Raw genomic sequence first — 21,018 nt, 5'->3', positions numbered from 1 at the left:
GACACTGGTCTGTATGCACTGAGGCATTATAAAGAAAAATTGTCATTAAGTTATTGGGGGGAAAAAAAAACAAACAAATGGCTGAGGTCCTTCTGCAATAAAAGTGCAGCCACCCGGCCGCGCGCCATTTATCAGCAATATCGCAGCGTCGCGTTGTTTCACCTCTGTAAATCTCCACGTGTTGCGAGCGTGAGAAAACAGGACTTTACTTGTCATTTTCACTGCCAGTCGTGTGTATCGAGTGTCACTTGTACAGATTTTATACACAGAGATGTAGATTTCTATCCGATCGATGAGCTGCAATGTTATTTTATCTATATTGTTTGCAATAAAATGAATTCTGTTATCCCTTATAAAGCGACCATGTCTGAATAACGGCAGAAAATGGTTATAATTGTGTCCTAATTAAAGGGAAGGTTCCTTTTTAAGGCTAAATTCACACTGGTCGATTATGCAGCGAATTCTCCAGATATAAAATCAGCTGCGAGTTGCAGTAGAAAACCTGCAGATTTACCAATGCAAAGGAGAAATCTGGACATTCACAGCAAAATCTGCACAATTTGGTGCTAGTACGGATTCTGCAGCTGATGATCCATCCCAGAAATGTGCATCGGGTTCTTCTTCTCGCACCCGATGCATGGGTTTTTAGCTCTGTCCGGATGAACGGGACAGTCGCAGAAATACATTTATGATGGGAGCGGCTATGAATTTTGACTTGAGGCATTTACAACAGAGAACACCAGGAGGACATTGCAACATTTGTCTTTTATTTTTTTTTAAGCAAAATTTTACGTAACGTCTGTGTGTGATCGTCCTGCTGAGTTGCATCAAATTTACAAGGCCGCTCGATAGCTGGCACCGACGTCCCAAAGCTCACAACATTTTACAAGTGTTTCTCTTGCAACATTACTGATAGCGACTCTCTAATGACTACAAGCCCAACCATCCATCAGGCCGGTTTAGAAAAATAACACTAGCGTCTGGTTTCTATGGTCTGTGAGCGCCATAGCAGATCGTGTCTGACACCCGGGACATCCGCCCCAGGATCGTGATGGCTAATATCTAGACCATTAATCTGTAACCAGAGGGACTACAACCTCCAGCGTGTCCAGTGCTTTGTAGTTCTCCACCAGACACCGCCGCTCTAGTTGTGAGGTCAGGGACCAGACGTTAAAGCTTGTGATGGAAGATATAAGAAAGCCGGTGAGGACACCTCTGCAGGGCGCAGCGTTGTCCGTCCTGCACGTAGCACAGGAATTCCCCCCCCCCATCGTAGAAGGGGTTTCCAGCACGTTGTGCAATTGACACTTCGGGTCACTTTCCATTTAAAGGGAATGTATGGGTTAAATGTTAATTCTGCTGTAACTAGTTTTTTTTCTTAAGATCCTTTTTTGCAGCGTCCCGCTGTCATGCCTGTTTCACTTCTTGCTCCCGTTTGACTGACAGCTCAGGCCAGCATCATAATGGCTTCTCCGATCTGAATGTGCAGCTGATCGTGATCATGGTCCCCACAAGGCTAGCCTGGGGAGGTGCGCGTGTCCGGTCTATAGAGCTTATCAGGTTAGGAGCTATCGAGCGTGCTACCGAGAACTGCACATGCCCAGCGACGGCCCCAGACCGCAGCGGTGGACGGTCCCCTTAGCAATGAGTCCCCTAGAAAGTTGAGTCTGCACAGACCCATTTACGAAGATAGGAAGAACCCTTTAAGCTTATTTTAGATGGAAAATCCCTTTAAACCCAAAGAAAAAATTCTGAGAGAAGTGAAGTCCCTGCGCCCGATCCATTCATCACTTTATGTTTCAGGATGGAAGAAGTAATGGCCGTCATTATAGCTCATACAGGAGCCGTCACCCAACTTTCGAGGAGTCCTGAGAAGCAGCACAGAGGATGTCAGCACCCAGCTTTACCAGAGTTCTAAGGGAGACATGCAGCAGATTTTCTGTTCAGGAGCCTGGGAAAGCTGGGTTATTGTTGTGCCTCAATTCTTCAGCTTGCTGCATTGGGAATATTCTCACTCACCCCCAAAAAGGCTTATAAAACACACCCAATGCTTCTCACAGCTGAGGGTTTGCCTCACTTGTATCCTGTCTTAAAGGGCTTGTCTATGCAAAAGGTGCTCGTTACCTTCAGGTGTTGGATTCTGCAAATAAAATAAAATAAATCTTTTCTATTGTCGCCCTCCTGGCCGGAGCGCAGGCCGCTGTCTGCTCTATGATCTGCTCTGGCCCCGGAAGTGATGGTGTCAACATACAGCCAGCCAGAGGACCTCTGCCGTTTGTGATGGGCTGCAGCAATCCGATGACATGACCTGGATGTTTTTGTAATGATGCATGGGGTTCAAGTCACCTGACCGCTGCAGCCATTCACTAGAACGTTGCGTCATCGCTTTGTTGGCCCCGGAGCGGCCTGCGTTGGATCCAGGAGCGATGACGGCAGCCGAGGGTGATCTATTTTGTTATTTTTACAAATTCAACCCTTTTGGGTAACGAGCAGCTTTTCCCTCTTTTAATTTTTCATCATCTGAGCCCACTGATACATTGTATCAAACGATCAGAAGACAGAGTTGTGCTGTGAAGTGTTTGCACAGCTGGGTACAAAGGTAAAACTTCTTCTTTTTGTCTTCCACTGGATATAAACAAGAATGGATTTAAGAATTCACTGGCAGCAAGCGGAGATCTTGAAAATAATGAAGAATTGAAACATAAAGTCTATTCGAACTTTTCGTCACATAGTGATTGATTGTTATTTACATGGGACTGCACGTGTAGTATCTACAGGAGTATTGATCGCCCCCTCCTTCCCGGATCGGAGGTTTTGCTGCACTTCCTGCTCTACTGGTTGTGTAGCGTTTTGCTGGGCCTCGTCCCTCACCTCCCCCCACACAACTCACTACAAGGAAGTTCTGGGCGTCTGATGATTTTCTGTTCTGCAGCGGATGATGTCTGCGTCAACAGGTGACTCCTGACGGGAAGGGATCCCTGCGTGATTCAGGGGGTGGCCGCATAGGCTTGTCCCCCATAGTGATGCACCTCCCAGTACATAAAGCAGGACTCCGCCACCCTGTGCCAGACACAACCATGAATCACTTGGATTTGCCCTGACTGATTCTGTAAGCGGACGGATATTAGCAAACCCTCCAGCTTTCGATTCCCAAACCTCTTCTGCACTTTCCGGACTTGGCAGCACCAAGTAAGTAACGAGGGGCCGTGTGGATCCAGCTATTTCTGCAAGGGTTAATTTCCCTAAAAAAAAAAATAAGGATAAATTCCCTATAATGGAATAGAAGCCTGGCTTTCAGGAGTCTGGGAAAGCTGGGAGACCACCCTGTTACAGCTGTAACAGCAGCCATGGTTCTTGACTCTCATCTTTCCTATTGTCCTGTCCGCTTTCTGCTCCCAAGAACTATTATTGATAGAAATATTCAACATTTTATGGGTTTTTAAGATCTCTGATAACTGCAATCGAATGAAAACATTTGTCTACGGAGGCTGAAAGGTACAAACTTACAAAACCTAAGACGAAAGCAAAATGAGCATATACCCGGCTGTAAGTAAAGAAGTAAAAGCAATAGTGCATGTAAATAATAGGGGATTTAGTAAACTCCATTTTTGATTAAAAAAAAAAGCGTAAAAGCCGTCCCACCACGACAAGGTGTACCACAATTGGGATGGTCCTAACCTCTAGTATTAAAACTGTACCATGTGTCAAGGTGACGTCAATGTGAATAAGTGGATAACGAGTGGATAAAACGTGGCGGATTTTCATCCTTGGGTATCTCACCTATGAGGACGTACCATAAGGCTATGTTCACACTGAGTTTTTAGAGCTGATCCTCACCCTCAAAAAATACTTAAAAAAACAAACAAACCCTAAAGCTGAGAGTCACCATCGTACCCAGTGTGTGAGCTAAAGGCATCAGCGCCACAATCCTCGCCCATCTCCTGAAAGTTTGATAAAATGTATCAGTTTGGCGTTGGGATTGTAAGAATTTAGGGGATGATTTCGACTGGATACAACTGTAGCAAATCCTCAGCTGTGAGAAGTCTTAGGTCTGCTTTAGCCTTTCAGAGTAAACAGGAATGTTCCCAGTTACTGACAACAAAAAAGCTAAAACATTGATCCACAAAGTATATTAGAAAGTTCCAAAACTTTTCATCATAAAAGGATTAAACTTTATAAAAGGAAAATCCCATCGTGCGTAAGTCATGACGCTGTTCATTATTTCTGCAGGTACAACAGGAAAAAGACAAATATGGCGCATTCACTGAATGGCTCTAGTTCATCCCCACTGATCATTGACATCCCACCCAGAGTTCTGGACGACTTCTGCCGCTGTGTTGACAGCCTGAATGACTGGGAGTGGATGCGGTTTGGTAAGAATTATTCATTCTCTGCTGCTACATACAACAAAGGGATATTACTGACCTGTCCGCATGTAATGTATAGGACTCCACCAGCAGAACAGTGAGCGCAGCTCTGGAGTACAGTACAGAATGCAACTAAGGATTAGTAATGTAATGTATGTACACAGTGACTGCACCAGCAGAATAGTGAGTGCAGCTCTGGAGTATAATACAGGATGCAATTCAGGATCAGTAATGTAATGTATGTACACAGTGACTGCACCAGCAGAATAGTGAGTGCAGCTCTGGAGTATAATACAGGATGTAACTCAGGATCAGTAATGTAATGTATGAACACAGTGACTGCACTAGCAGAATAGTGAGTGCAGCTCTGGAGTATAATACAGGATGTAACTCAGGATCAGTAATGTAATGTATGTACACAGTGACTGCACCAGCAGAATAGTGAGTGCAGCTCTGGAGTATAATACAGGATGTAACTCAGGATCAGTAATGTAATGTATGTACACAGTGACTGCACCAGCAGAATAGTGAGTGCAGCTCTGGAGTATAATACAGGATGTAACTCAGGATCAGTAATGTAATGTATATACACAGTGACTGCACCAGCAGAATAGTGAGTGCAGCTCTGGAGTATAATACAGGATGTAACTCAGGATCAGTAATGTAATGTATGTACACAGTGACTGCACCAGCAGAATAGTGAGTGCAGCTCTGGAGTATAATACAGGATGTAACTCAGGATCAGTAATGTAATGTATGTACACAGTGACAGCACCAGCAGAATAGTGATCGCAGCTCTGCAGTATAATACAGGATGTAACTCAGTATCAGTAATGTAATGTATGCACACACTGACTGCACCAGCAGAATAGTGAGTGCAGCTCTGGAGTATAATACAGGATGTAACTCAGGATCAGTAATGTAATGTATATACACAGTGACTGCACCAGCAGAATAGTGAGTGCAGCTCTGGAGTATAGTGCAGGATGTAATGTATGTATGTACATTACTCAGGATCAGTAATTTATGTACACAGTAACTGCACCAGCAGAATAGTGAGTGCAGCTCTGGAGTATAATACAGGATGTAATTCAGGATCAGTAATGTAATTTATGTACACAGTGACTGCACTAGCATAATAGTGAGTGCAGCTCTGGAGTATAATACAGGAGGTAACTCAGGATCAGTAATGTAATGTATGTACACAGTGACTGCACCAGCAGAATAGTGAGTGCAGCTCTGGAGTATAATACAGGATGTAACTCAGGATCAGTTTATTCTTTACGCCGGTTACATATCTGATTGTCAGGTGTAGTATTAGTCTCTATGACGTTTAGGTTATAATTTGTGGTTACCTTTATGATTGTGTAAAGCTCATTCAGCATTAATAATAGAGGAAGGACGTCCTGATAACGGCCCCTGCACTTCCTCTATCGTGGCCCCGCCGCGCGGCTCGTGGAGGTGGCCGGTTGGGAGTTCTCTATTACAGGGGCTGCAGTATGATCCTCCAGAGCTGATGATGGGACAAGTACTGGGGGGCAGCAGGGGCCGGATTGAAAGAGCCACATATAACACAGCTGTATACCAATGACGTACATGGGGGGGGGATATGGAAATGTCGTGACAAGTTCTGCAGCTTTATAACATACTTCGTTTCAAGGTTTCGCCGTGTGTTTGTTGTGAAAGACTGAAAACCTGTAAAGACCTATTCATCTCACAGCTGAGGGTTTGTTACTGTTGTCCAGACAATTCTCTGTGAGATAAATATTTTATTTTCGAGTCCACTTTGATACATTGTAACAAAATAGGAGGAGGGATTTGTGCTGTGGAGCATTGCCACAACTGGGTGCAACTGTGACAAACCCTCAGCTGCAAGACGTTTTCAGCACAGAAAGAAAAATTAGTTATTGTGTAATAATTCTCAAAACCTCTGTTTTCTGAGAGTGAATGTCAGAAGGTTTTTAGCCTCTGTATGGAAAACAGATCCCATCCAGTGACAGCAGAGACCTGTAAAATGTCTTCCTTGTCTTCTTCAGCATCACATGTTGTGAACGACCAGACCACCATCCAGCGTTTCTACCTGAGGCGGCGGTGGGGCGACGGCGTCACCGGGGAGCTGCTCTGGAGCTGGGGGCAGAAGCTGGCCACCGTCCACGACCTGGAGCTCGTCCTGCAGAAGCTGGAGCTCTACCGGGCATTAGAAATTCTCCAGCAGTGTAAGAGTTACTCGCAGAGCGCCTGGGGTGGGCTCACCCAGATTTCTAATCCCCCCCCCCAGGATGACATATGAATCTGCACTGGCTCCATCTCTTGTACCGCCCTGCCTGACGTAGTGTCAGTCTTAACTGCAGCACTGGCATTATATTCCTGTTCCTTACCAATGCCCTGCAGTACTTGGACTTTGCGGAGGGTGTGATGAGCAGATTAATAATGTGATTTATTACACAGACCCCTTTAGTCCGGCGATGTCCCCCGTGACTCACGAGAGGAAAGGAGCTGCACAAACTTCTGAAGAAGCAGAAAGAAACTGCAGGAACTGCAACAGTGTTACAAAAACGGTGTCAGGTAAAGACTGCAGGATGGTATAACATGGGCTGTGAGGAGGGAAGACCGGGATGGATTCATTGTATCAACCTCTGTGTTCTAGAATCCAAAGTACCACCACTCCCATCACCACCACAACCCCCATCAGAACTGCTGAGGTCCATGGGGACAGACTCCTATTCAGACCAAGTGTCCAGCACAGATCAGGTATGAGAAATGCTGGTATAACCTGGGTATCTCCTGTATATAATTATATATGTACAGCCGGTATAACCTGGGCATCTCCTGTATATAATTATATATGTGCAGCTGGTATAACCTGGGTATCTCCTGTATATAATTATATATGTACAGCTAGTATAACCTGGACATCTCCTGTATATAATTATATATGTACAGCTGGTATAACCTGGGCATCTCCAGTATATAATTATATATGTACAGCTGGTATAACCTGGGCATCTCCTGTATATAATTATATATGTACAGCTGGTATAACCTGGGTATCTCCAGTATATAATTATAAATGTACAGCTGGTATAACCTGGGCATCTCCTGTATATAATTATATATGTACAGCTGGTATAACCTGGGCATCTCCAGTATATAATTATAAATGTACAGCTGGTATAACCTGGGCATCTCCTGTATATAATTATATATGTACAGCTGGTATAACCTGGGTATCTCCTGTATATAATTATATATATACAGCCGGTATAACCTGGGCATCTCCTGTATATAATTATATATGTGTACAGCTGGTATAACCTGCGCATCTCCTGTATATAATTATATATGTACAGCTGGTATAACCTGGGCATCTCCAGTATATAATTACTAGATGGTGGCCCGATTCTAACGCATCGGGTATTCTAGAATATGTATGCGGCCGACCGGGCGCAATCAGCAGAGCTGTGTTTAAATTTGCCGCCAAAATCGCTGAGTGGTCGCGGCCGGTAACCTCGACCAAGCAGCAAAACGGTGTTTAAATTTGGCGGCAATATGGGTGATTGGTCGTGGGTGGCGGCCGCGACCAATCAGCGAACTGTGTTAGTGAGGACCGGAGAGCGTGTTTAAATTTGACGATAGAATCGCTGATTAGTCGCGACCGCGACCAATCAGCTTAGCGGTGTTTAAATTTGGCGGCAATAATGCAGATTAGTTGCGGCTGGTGGCCGCGACCAGTCAGCAGAGCATTGTTTAAATTTGGCGCCAATCTCGCTGATTGGTCGCGGCTGGCGGCCGCCACCAATCAGCAGAGCGTTGTTTAAATTTGGCGCCAAAATCTCTGATTGGTCGCGGCTGGCGGCCACGACCAATCAGCAGAGCGTTGCTTAAATTTGGCGCCAATCTCGCTGATTGGTCGCGGTCAGGTGGCGGCCGCGACCAATCAGCAGAGTGGCGTTTAAATTTTCCGCCCATATCGCTGATTGGTTGCTGGCGTCGACCGCGACCAATCAGCGTCGTATTGGTGAGGACCGGGGAGCGGCGCTGCCTGTGCGGCTACTTCCGCTGTGAGAACCCGGGAGATGAGCGGCTACTCGCAGCAGAAGCATCCCGACCGGCGGCGTCGCTCCCCGGTCCTCTGTTCACACTTGGCCTCCGGAGATCAGCGGGCCAAGCCGCTGATCTCCCGACGTTAGCCGCATGGAGGTGAGCGGCGCCGCCTGTCGGGGTACTTGTGCTGCCAGCAGCGGGGAGATGAGCGCCTCGCGCCGGTCATCTCCCTGCTGCATCGCTGCTGACCTCCGTCTGGCAGATGAGCCGCTAACGGCCGCCATCTTTTTCTGAAATCCCGCGTCGCTGATTGGCCGTGACCGCACCAATGAGCATCGTGGGATTTCCTGGACAGACAGACAGACAGATGGGATAAGACGATTATATATATAGATATATGTACATCTGGTATAACCTGGGCATCTCCTGTATATAATTATATATGTACAGCTGGTATAACCTGGGCATCTCCAGTATATAATTATATATGTACAGCTGGTATAACCTGGGTATGTGCTGTGTATACCTGTATATGTACCTCCGGTATAACCTGGGTATCTCCTGTATATAATTATATATGTACAGCTGGTATAACCTGGACATCTCCTGTATATAATTATATATGTACAGCTGGTATAACCTGGACATCTCCTGTATATAATTATATATGTACAGCTAGTATAACCTGGGCATCTCCAGTATATAATTATATATGTACAGCTGGTATAACCTGGGTATGTGCTGTGTATACCTGTATATGTACCTCCGGTATAACCTGGGTATCTCCTGTATATAATTATATATGTACAGATGCTATAACCTGGGCATCTCCTGTATATAATTATGTATGTACAGCTGGTATAACCTGGGCATCTCCTGTATATAATTATATGTGTACAGCTGGTATAACCTGGGTATCTCCTGAATATAATTATATATGTACAGCTGGTATAACCTGGGCATCTCCTGTATATAATTATATATGTACAGCTGGTATAACCTGGGCATCTCCTGTATATAATTATATATGTACAGCTGGTATAACCTGGGCATCTCCTGTATATAATTATATATGTACAGCTGGTATAACCTGGGCATCTCCTGTATATAATTATAGGTGTACAGCTGGTATAACCTGGGTATCTCCTGAATATAATTATATAGGTACAGCCGGTATAACCTGAGCATCTCCTGTATATAATTATATATGTACAGCTGCTATAACCTGGGCATCTCCTGTATATAATTATATATGTACAGCTGGTATAACCTGGACATCTCCTGTATATAATTATATATGCACAGCTGGTATAACCTGGACATCTCCTGTATATAATTACATAGGTACAGCTGGTATAACCTGGGTATCTCCTGTGTATAATTATATATGTACATCCAGTATAACCTGGGCATCTCCTGTGTATACCTGTATATGTACCTCCGGTATAACCCGGGCATCTCTGGTGTGTGTCCCTGTGTGTGTACCTCCGGTATAACCTGGGCATCTCTGGTGTGTGTCCCTGTGTGTGTACCTCCGGTATAACCCGGGCATCTCTGGTGTGTGTCCCTGTGTGTGTACCTCCGGTATAACCCGGGCATCTCTGGTGTGTGTCCCTGTGTGTGTACCTCCGGTATAACCCGGGCATCTCTGGTGTGTGTCCCTGTGTGTGTACCTCCGGTATAACCCAGGCATCTCTGGTGTGTGTCCCTGTGTGTGTACCTCCGGTATAACCCGGGCATCTCTGGTGTGTGTCCCTGTGTGTGTACCTCCGGTATAACCCGGGCATCTCTGGTGTGTGTCCCTGTGTGTGTACCTCCGGTATAACCCAGGCATCTCTGGTGTGTGTCCCTGTGTGTGTACCTCCGGTATAACCCGGGCATCTCTGGTGTGTGTCCCTGTGTGTGGCTTGTGGACCCCATTGCTGTATAGTAACGCTCTCCTCGTCCTCGGGAAGGTATTAAGCACTCCGCAGCAGGAGATCTGCCTGTCTCTGAACACCACCTGTCAGCACTGGACGAGGCGGCAGCTGGAGGAAGCTACAGACGGGTTCAGTGTGAACAGGAGGATACACAGCGGACAGTTTGCCGACGTCTTTGTAGGATGCAGAGGAGACTATGTTTATGCCGTGAAGAGGCTGAAGGAGGTAGCGCGTTATTACGGGGGTCTGCTCGGGGTGGCAGGTGTCAGGATGTGACCTGATCATGTCTGCACTTTCTTTAGGTGCCGTCAGACAGGATGAATTCCTTGTATGAAAAAGAAGCTCAGATTGGTTTTCGGTAAGAGCGGATCACTCTGCCCCATCTCTTTGCTGTATAGGAAGCTTCTTCATGGCAGAATGAAAAGTTCTGAAACTTTCTCAGATACTTTGTGCCGCAGTTTGTTTCTATTGTGAAGATCTCTGCCGGCCGTCAGCGGATAGAATATAAAGTCATATAGACACGTACGACTTAAAGGGGTTGTCCAGGATATGTAAAATTCTGCACACAGGCGGCTGTAGCGCTAAACAGTGAAATAGTGCTCACCGCCTCGCTGAATAGGGGTCTATATGTGATGCCGGAGGGGCTGGGAAAACCGTGCAACTCACTTCTATGGGGGATACAGACCAGAGCACCAATTGTAACAAACCCCCAGCTGTGCGATGTTAATTCACACCAATGGTGTAAATGTGAGGTCTGTAGCTTCTTTCCCATGTCTTGTACAGATGTCATCACCCCAACCTCCTGAAGTTGCTGGGCTTCTGTGTGGAGAGCGGACAGCACTGTCTCATCTACCGGCTCATGAAGGAAGGATCTCTGGATGTCGCCTTACAGAAAGTGAGTCTCCTCCTCAAGGAAGAAACCGTCCTCCTCGCCTCCTCTATGGACCATTAAAGCTTTACATATGTAACTGTCAGGTATAGCTACATACAGAAATACCTACATATATACATTCCATATCCACGACACCTGCATCAGGCGGATGTGATCGGAGCAGAGTCCACCTCCTCTGCAGCCGGTGATTATTCCATAGGTGGCGGCAGCTTGGCCAGTGTCTGTATGAAATCCCCGCGCCTTTCCTCTGTGCTCGCCCCCCAGTCCATGGAGTTACTGTCCGATTCATAGACTTTCCATTATAAGGTCATGTCCCCTTTTCCTGAATTTCACTTCCTACAATTCTCAACATCTGGAAATACCTGGACTAGGAAGTTTTCCATATAAACAAATGTACCATTGTTTCACTCTTCACTACTAATATATAAACTTTCATTATGTATGAATATATAATATGTATATTATCACAGACGCAAAATCCAGCTCACCACCTGCCGTTCCACACTTATGGAGCGCAGATTGCACCTGGGCAGGGCGCAACATCCCATAGAGTAAGCAGAAAAATCCAACTCACGGATAAAGTCCAAAAAAAGTGCATGAAGCAAAGATTAAAATTATGTCTTCACAAAAAAAGTGAACACAGGCATCTTTCAATGTGTTTCGAGTGGCAAGAGCTCTTTGTCAAGATACCATCCGATACTTGGACGGTACATCCTGTATTATACTCCAGAGCTTCACTCACTATTCTGCTGGTGCAGTCACTGTGTACATACATTATATTACAGATCCTGAGTTACCTCCTGTATTATACTCCAGAGCTGCACTCACTATTCTGCTGCTGCAGTCACTGTGTACATACATTACATTACTGATCCTGAGTTACATCCTGTATTATACTCCAGAGCTGCACTCACTATTCTGCTGGTGCAGTCACTGTGTACATACATTACATTACTGATCCTGAGTTACATCCTGTATTAAACTCCAGAGCTGCACTCACTATTCTGCTGGTGCAGTCACTGTGTACATACATTACATTACTGATCCTGAGTTACATCCTGTATTATCCTCCAGAGCTGCACTCACTATTCTGCTGGTGCAGTCACTGTGTACATACATTACATTACTGATCCTGAGTTGCATCCTGCAGTATCCTCCAGAGCTGCACTCACTATTCTGCTGGTGGAGTCACTGTGTACATACATTACATTACTGATCCTGAGTTACATCCTGTATTATACCCCAGAGCTGCACTCACTATTCTGCTGGTGCAGTCACCGTGTACATACATTACATTACTGATCCTGAGTTACATCCTGTATTATACTCCAGAGCTGCGCTCACTATTCTGCTGGTGCAGTCACTGTGTACATACATTACATTACTGATCCTTAGTTACCTCCTGTATTATACTCCAGAGCTGCGCTCACTATTCTGCTGGTGCAGTCACTGTGTACATATATTACATTACTGATCCTGAGTTACATCCTGTATTATACTCCAGAGCTGCACTCACTATTCTGCCGGTGGATCTTTTGTGTATTTTTCAGGCTGGATCTGTCCTGGGCTGGCAGAGGAGACTGGCTGTTGCTGTAGGTCTGTTACATGGTGTTGGTCACTTGCACAATGCTGGGATCTTTCATGGAAACATTAAGAGGTGAGACATTTGGGGGAAATCCATCGAGCCCTTTAAGGCGGAAAGATGATGTTAAAAATTTACACATTTTGTGCAACACGTAATTTCTCAAAAATGTTGCAACTTTTGAAGATTTTTCAAACTTAATATAAGATAGTATCTATGTATTTGTGGCAGTCTTGTCTCTTCCCCGTTGTGCGGGCGGCAGCGTCTATCACTTCACCTGACGTTGGCCGCAGGTGCCGCTCCGTCTTCTCACTTCTCCACCGTGCGCACATCCGCCTCTGATGCCGGAGGTTTCCACATCGTGACGTCTTACATCCTGCGCCTCCATTCTTGCTTCCTCATTCATGGTTCCTTTTATAATTAACCCTTTCCTTGTCGGACCTATTGGAATCACATGGAGAAAACCCTGTATATATCAGACGCCCACCGATTCCCAAACTGCAAAACCCCCAAGCCCCTTCCATTTAGCATAGTCAGAGACTCCCGTTCCTTTAAGAACGTGTTCCCACAAGCGTTACAATGGGTGTCTCCAGTGTCCCACACACCCCTATGACTTACACTGGGGTCCGTCATGGCTTTTTGCCATTGCATGCACCCCTATTCTTCCCATCAGATCTGATTACATAATGTTAACATATTGCACCAGTTTATTAGTGGGGTCTGACCTCTGGGACCCTCAGTGTTCCTATAAATAAAGGATTGGTGTTGCTGATGGAGTGCATATGTGAATAGGGCTGACTGCAAATTCCACCGCTACCCAGTGACTATGGCACCGCTGCGCAGAATAAGCTGTGAAACAGGATTGGCGCATTGCGGCTCCTTCATTCTCTGGCTCTCAGGAAAATATATCTTTGTAAACTGCTGGGAGTTGTAGTTCCAATCATGAGAAGGGGCCACATGCTGTGCTCTCTGATACACAATGATACATTCCTAGTTAACCCCTTGTTTTCTTCACTTTTCAGCTCCAACGTCTTCCTGGACGAGGATTTCACTGCGCGGTTAGGCCATGCTGGGACGCGATTCTGTCCCGATCGATCGGCAAATTACACTAATGTGAAGACCCAGGAGCTGCAAAGGTTCCAGCCTTACCTGCCGGACAGCTACCTGCGGAGCGGCCAGCTGACCGCACAGACCGACATCTTCTCCTGCGGTGTAGTAAGTGCCCATGGTATCAGGATCGGCCCCTGCTTCACGTCACAGGGGTCTTCCAGTGTGGTGGCCAAGGAGGCGAGAGAATTAAAAATTCCTGCTACCTTCCAATATACATTGGAGTCCAAAAATAAGCAAAAATAGTAGTTGATCCAACACTTCAATAAAATGTAAAACTTTTTTTTATTTTCATCCGGTTAAAACCATACCGCAGAAAAATTCCCAGAGAAAAGTTCAATCAGAGTTGACGAGTTTTAAAGTAAAACTTCTTACTGATAACCTAAGACAAACTGAGATCTTGGAGTGAAGACTGAAAGTTCCTCTGATCACCCCTGTGTTCTCAGAAAATGTCTGGAAACATTGGAAGGTTATTGGAGTCTCTTATTCCTCATTGATTCTTTGTCTCAACCTACTGTTAATGCAGATACTTTACATTACACCAAGCACTGTATACAACACATCAGAACTTGCTGCGATTAATTGTTGTTTATTTAAATGCTTTTTAGTTAATGTAACTAAATGATCCCACTCCTTTGTGTAAGGTATTGTACATGTTTGCATTATACAATGCGGCATTTGTGGAAGCCAGGTTCTTTTATTATGCGTTTCTCGTGACTGGGAGACAAGAGCCTTAAAAAGGTTGGGAATTATTTAGCTGGGAAATGTTAATGTCATTCTGTAAGATTTGCTAGCGTTGACCATCACTATATAACATGGGTAAATATTTATTAATAAATATGAAGAATGCCAACCTTGCAAATATGTTAAAACAAAGAAATTTAATGTAATCACATTAGATAAAAAAAAAAACATTTAATTAAATAATTAATCGACTGCACCAGCAAATTTTAACCTGATGAAAATAAAAAGTTTTACATTTTATTAAAAGTTTTACTATTTTCGGTTTGCTCCTGCTATGGAATTGGGGATCCTTTGCACTCGCTGGATAGGTTGAGCCGATTACACCTCTTTCTTCAGGTTCCAAAAAAAACAAGTGTATGGGATAGAATTGCACCAAATATATTAAAAGGGGACACGATGGATTATACTAAAGTCATAAAATAAAAATTAATAATAAAATAAATTCTGCTGTGATCAGAAATTGTCTTTTAACCACAATCTGTTATTTGATCTTTAAGGTTTTAGCAGAACTCCTGACTGGACTGAAACCCACCGACAAGGACCGAGACCCCTTGTACCTGGTAAGAACAGCCCCATGCCATTCTGCATTCATTATGTCCTTCTTATGGATCCATCTAATAACTCGCCCTCTGTCCCCCCCCAGAAAGATCTTATCCTGACGGAGGTGGAGCGGGTGAAATTAAAAGCGCCGTCCGACAGTCCCAGATCGGAGTCTGTCGACCTTCTCTGCGCACAAGAAATGAGCCAGAAATACACGGATCGAAGACTTGAGCGGTTGGGAAGAAGTTCTGCAGTACATTGGGCTTCTGCCGTCTGCCTGTGTCTGACCAAGAAGAGACCTTTATTATCAGAGGTAACATTATAATAGTATCCTGTACATTGTAGTGTGGTAATGTCTCTGAGGTTCTACTTGTGAAGATCTGGAGGTGCTGGGGAAAAAAATATGCATATTAGCTCCCCTCCAGAAGGAAGGAAATTGTCTCTAAAGCATAGGTAAAAGCGAACTGCGCCCATTCCGCTTTCCTTAGAAGTATGTAACTGCTATAGGGGCATCTGTCTGCATGCTTGCTGACTGTTTCCAGTACCATTATACAATATAATTTACTTTTTTATACCCGAGATCATTTTTTATTTAGATTCATATTTAATCTTAATTTTTCTTCTATTCCACAACAGGTCATAACAATGATGGAGAAGGCTCTGGAGACGTTCACGGCCTGTGCGAAGGAAGCACAGGAGGACGAGATGTCCAGTGTGAACGTCCCAGAGGAGAGTGAAGACTCCTTGTCTATAGGATACACCCATGGAGAAGCTGTGGAGCTGCCCAACAGTTCCCCCAAAGCTGTTGGCTCAATGAGCGGCAAATCCGTGCCGCCATATTGTCCAGCGCGAAATGACGTGTTCAAGAGGAGCCCGTGTGAACTGGACGAGTCTGTAAGCTTCGACTTGTATCCTGATGACAGCTGGTACAGGAGCGAGCCGTCATCTGCACCGACCACAGCATCGTCTGCAGGACACCAGGACAAATCGTGGACCCCAGAAAGGAACATACCCCAAAAATTATCAAATTCACCAACAGGTAAACTGAAAGTATCTGTCATAATAGTATATGGAGAACAGTACATGTCTCCTTCCCCATGCAGGGGCATTTCTGACCCCCCTATTCTACACTCATAGACATTAATATGGAGTCGTCCTCTGCATATATAACGGCTCTCGCTCTTCTGGGATTTCTACAAGATTTTGGAGGCGTCTGTGGGAACTTTTGCCCCTTTCTCCAAAAGAGCATTTGTGGGGTCAGACCCTGATGTTGGGCTCACAATGTCCATTATAGGATGGGGCTGAGGTCTGGGCTCTGTGCGGCCGCTCATGTTCTCCTCCATGTCTGTATGGACCTTGTGCACTGGGTACAGTCATGGGGAACAGATAAGGCCCATCCCTAAAGGGTAGGTGCACACGTTGAGTATTTGAATGCAGAAATTTCTGCATCTCTTGGCAGGAAAAACACAGCTACAAAAACACATGGTTTTGTTATGTTTTTTATGCTTTTTTGATATGTTTTTGCATGTGTTTTTACCCTCTGGTTTTCTACTGTTTTTGGACAACAATGAATACTATAGAGAGATAATAAATAATAGATAATTAGGTATAGATATAGAAAGACATGTAGACATACAGACAGACATATAATTGCACAACCCCGAACATATAATAAAATTGCACCCTTTGGTGCTTATTGGACAGCTTTTTATGATTAAATAAACATATAAATAAATGGAAAAAAAATGACGTGGGCTTCCCCCTATTTTATGACACCAGCAAAGGTAAAGCAGACAGCTAAGAGCTGATATTATCAGGCTGGGAAGGTCTCTGGTGATTGGGCCCTTCCTAGCCTAAAAATACCAGCCCCCAGCCGCCGCAGATTTGGATCGTCACATTAGATACGCCAATTCTGCCACTTTGCCTTCACTCTTCCCGATTGCCCTGGTAATCAGGAAAATTGTAGTTGGAGTTGATGTCGGCTGTGAATTGTCAAAAAAAAATTGTCTATATGTCTGTCTATATCTATTATCTATCTCTATAGATGCAACAGAAAAAAGACTCCCTTCTCCAATGATTAATGTAAAGATCCTTTATTGCTACATCAATTCAAAGGGATACATAGGGGAATGTGTAGGATGCAAAAAACAGACCTATTGCAAATATAGAAAACACGGCATTGGTTGTAAATATAAGATGGACTGGTATAAAGAATACACATAGAATATAAATAACATTTAAGTAATGGATGGTAGTGGGATGCAAATAGATCTACCATGTATATATAAAAAAAACAAAAGAAAGTAAACCGGGTGTGTGGAAATAATACTCCAGGGTGTGAGAGTATGGGAGTCTCACAAAGAGAGAACTAAGCCAGTGCAAACAAATGAGCAGATAAAAGAACTACAACATCCATAATATGTTTAATACACCTGTACACTATGCAGATGAATGGATATTACCATGTGAATGTGCCCCACAGACGCCCAGGGGGCAATTGACTCTCATACTGAAACTGAAGCCAAATAGGTTATTATTCTCTCTCTCTCTATGGCATTCACTGCCGTCTAAAAATCACAAGCCAAAAACGCTACAAAAAAAGCAGCAAATCCACAATCCATTTTAGACCTGCGTTTTTTTTTTTTTAGCATTTTTTAGTGCAAAAACGCTGAAAGAATTGACATGCTGCAGAATTGAAACTGCACCAAATCTGCAAGTCACAAATAAGCAACATGTGCACGAGACTAAAGGATTCACATTCACTTTGCTGGCATCAGCATTTCCTTCAGGTCATTGCAAAACTGTTCCCACAAAGCTGAAGCTACAATTGTAAACAATGTCTTGTGCTGAAGATGAAGATTTCCCATCACTGGAGCTGAGGGTCCGTGGCCGCCCCCTGATAACAGCCCAGAGCATTATCCTCCTCCACCATCTGTACAGCGGCACAATGCAGTCAGGCTCCTCCATCAGATAGAGAAGTGCGATCCGTCACTGTACAGAACACGTCTCCTCCAGAGTCCAGTGGTAGCGGCTTTACACCACTCCATCCGACGCTCAGCATTGTGCTTGGTGATGTACGGCTGCAGCTGCTCAGCCATTGAAACCCATGCAATGAAGCATCAGCAGATTGTGTATAACAAGCCTCCATGACGTCCGCCATATTTCATAGAATATGTGTAAATGATCTTTCTTCTTATTTTCTTCTCATTTACCAGAAAGCAATGAGCCGTCGTGGGGAATCGAAGTGAATGAAGCCAAACTGAAGCTTATGGAGGAGATCGGACTGTACGAAGACGAGAAGGTGGACAGCTCCGTTCTGTTTGACTCGGCTTGAGTTCACTGTTAGAGGACTGAGCATACACCATTAACACTATTACCTTCTGGGTACCGGCTTCAACTGCCTCAGCAGAGACTACCTCAAAGTCAGCCATGTTCTGGCCCACCATGGCCTGTCCCTTTTGCCATTGTACAAGAACAACCGTGGCCCTGGGGAAAACTGCCTGGCCCCTTGTGTTCCTTATGCTGGGGGGCTGGGGGAGAACCCTGAGAAAATTTAAAGGAGTTGAATAAAATGAGGAAAATATGGCTGCTTTCTTGCAGGTACCGCGCCACGCTGGTGTTTTGGCCTTCTAAAGAGAGTTTCTAAAAGAGGGCGGCCATGATTTTCTAATCCCAAACAAAGGCCTCATTCACATGTCAGTGTTTTCCACCTTCTCTTTTCTGACAATCTGTGAAAATCAGACCGAACCCTGATGTCACCCGAGTGATGTCCCATTTTCTTTAACAGACCTATATACTTTCATTGATAATTTTGATCCGACCCTTGGTGTTATATATATAATGTAATAATGGGGCCAAAATCCATGTCTTGGGGGACTTGTCACCCTTATATTGTTGATTTGAAGCATGGCCTCATCATGAATTGAGGGAAACAAGAGCTAGCACTCGCCAACACTCCACATGACTCCTATTCAGCTAGGACCCCCGCTGTGAACAGGGGTCCTCTAGGCACAGTGTACACAACAGGCGGAGAAGTGACACTTTTTTTCACCTCAACTTTTTTTTGTTTTCAAAGATATCAGACACTCTGGCACCAAAGTCCAGTTATGAATATTTGTTTTCTTTGTGATCGGTGTATATTCTACAGTTATGGGAGACATATTATTGCCGTCGTGATGAAGTGTTGAATGTAACATATTTATTTACATCATTAGGCGGCCTTCGCATCAGTCCCACATTAATATCGGACAGCTGGATAACGATATATATGTCTTGTTTCCTATCTATGGAAAGATAAAATTATGATAGCAAATATGGCATTAATATCTCCTGCCTGGGACCTGCAGGGGTGAAGATATCCTGAAAATTGGGGATCTCATATTTTTTGGGATCCTAGCCACATCCCATTGACCAGCCCCCATAGGAGCTCTCCAATGGGATGTATGTGGGTGTGACCTTTACCTGATAAATACAGATTCTGAATGACAGTCATTGTCAGTCCTGGAAGACAGAGTTCACTACTGTTTTCAAAGGTTTCCCTCCATAAAGACCAGAGCCATTCCTGAGACCACAGGTTAGTACTTTTCTTATCCCTTTTTATTTTTTTGTGATTGTATAGTATTATTTTGTCCTCTTTGTAATTATCTATTGTATATTTTTATAAACCCGGTTTGCTTTCTTGAATTTTGGTAACTAACAAGCAATGAAACCTCCTGTCATTCGGTATTACTGTGTCATTTTCTTCCCTGAATTTTTTTTTTTTAAATAATTGTAATTATTATCAACATTTTATATAATGTTTATTATCGGTTTTATACATTGTGTAAAATAAAGAGAGATTTGCAGTCCATCAATGTCGCCTCCAAGTCATAGTAGAGTGTATGGGAACCAATTAAAGGGGTTGTCTAGTCATTCAGCGGAGGGATCGCTGAGGCCCTGGCTCCAATTCTGTGAACCATACAGGCCGGGAACATATCCAGGCCCTCACAGATTCCATAGACGTTTATGGGACAATTGTACAAGTGGCTTTGTGGTAAATGCTTGTCTTTTTCTCATTAGGCTGCGTTCACACTGTCAGTATTTGGTCAGTGTTTTACATCAGTATTTGTAAGCCAAAATCAGAGAAAGTATAATAGAAACACGTCACCCACTACTAGCTTAGGCTACAAATACTGATGTAATATACTGAACGTGTGAACGCGGCCTAATGAGAAAAAACGAGCGTTTACCACAAAACGAGGTGTACAACTGTCCTGGGCACAATACCGGGCGTCGACTGTGGCACAAACAGGTCCATTATGCGCCTGTGTGAACTAGCCCTTTGTGTGCGCATGTGAATGGGGTTTTCATTGGCTTTTAGTGTCAAAGACTGAATGTGTGAACAAAGCCATAGTTTCAGTTATGACAGTCACCATTGTGCGGGAGATTGTGTGTGTGTATAGATAGATCTTACTTTAATTGGTTGTGAACTGATCATAATAATCTTGTTTGCTATGAGCAACAGCCATAGCAACCACTCAGGTGTTTGCTTTCTGTTTGCAAAATGAAAGCTCTAATCTGATTGGGCAGCCCCATACCTGTAAACCAATCAGATTCCAAAAGCCTGATGATGAAAGCAATGATCTGATAGGCCCTGATCTATATCACGCGTGGGGCCCCGTCCTGTGCGCCTTTTCTGTCCACACTTTTGTACTTCTTCGCTTTCATTTCTACGACAACAAATTCCTCGTTTTCAGCGTGTACTTCTCAGAGCCAATCAAAACTCATCACTTTCATCAGCCAATAGGAGAGTCGAACAATAAGGCGGACATGTTTTCTGACCAA

General features: G+C 44.3%; 1 protein-coding gene across 1 annotated transcript; it reads left to right on the top strand.

Moving 5' to 3' along the window:
- Positions 1–2,812: 2,812 nt before the first annotated feature.
- On the top strand, positions 2,813–20,044 carry IRAK2 (interleukin 1 receptor associated kinase 2). Its single transcript, XM_073645020.1, has 14 exons — positions 2,813–3,189; positions 4,231–4,373; positions 6,404–6,583; positions 6,816–6,932; positions 7,015–7,118; positions 10,367–10,555; positions 10,633–10,688; positions 11,114–11,225; positions 12,773–12,879; positions 13,827–14,019; positions 15,153–15,215; positions 15,299–15,508; positions 15,832–16,234; positions 18,411–20,044. The coding sequence occupies exons 2-14, from the start codon at positions 4,253–4,255 to the stop codon at positions 18,527–18,529; spliced, it is 1,974 nt and encodes a 657-aa protein (XP_073501121.1). The 5' UTR covers positions 2,813–3,189; positions 4,231–4,252; the 3' UTR covers positions 18,530–20,044.
- Positions 20,045–21,018: the final 974 nt, after the last annotated feature.

Source organism: Phyllobates terribilis, unplaced genomic scaffold (assembly GCF_046119375.1).
Source record: "Phyllobates terribilis strain yellow unplaced genomic scaffold, ASM4611937v1 Scaffold_8__6_contigs__length_399053987, whole genome shotgun sequence".
Classification (NCBI taxonomy): Eukaryota; Metazoa; Chordata; class Amphibia; order Anura; family Dendrobatidae; genus Phyllobates; species Phyllobates terribilis.
This window is presented reverse-complemented; position numbering and strand designations above follow the sequence as displayed.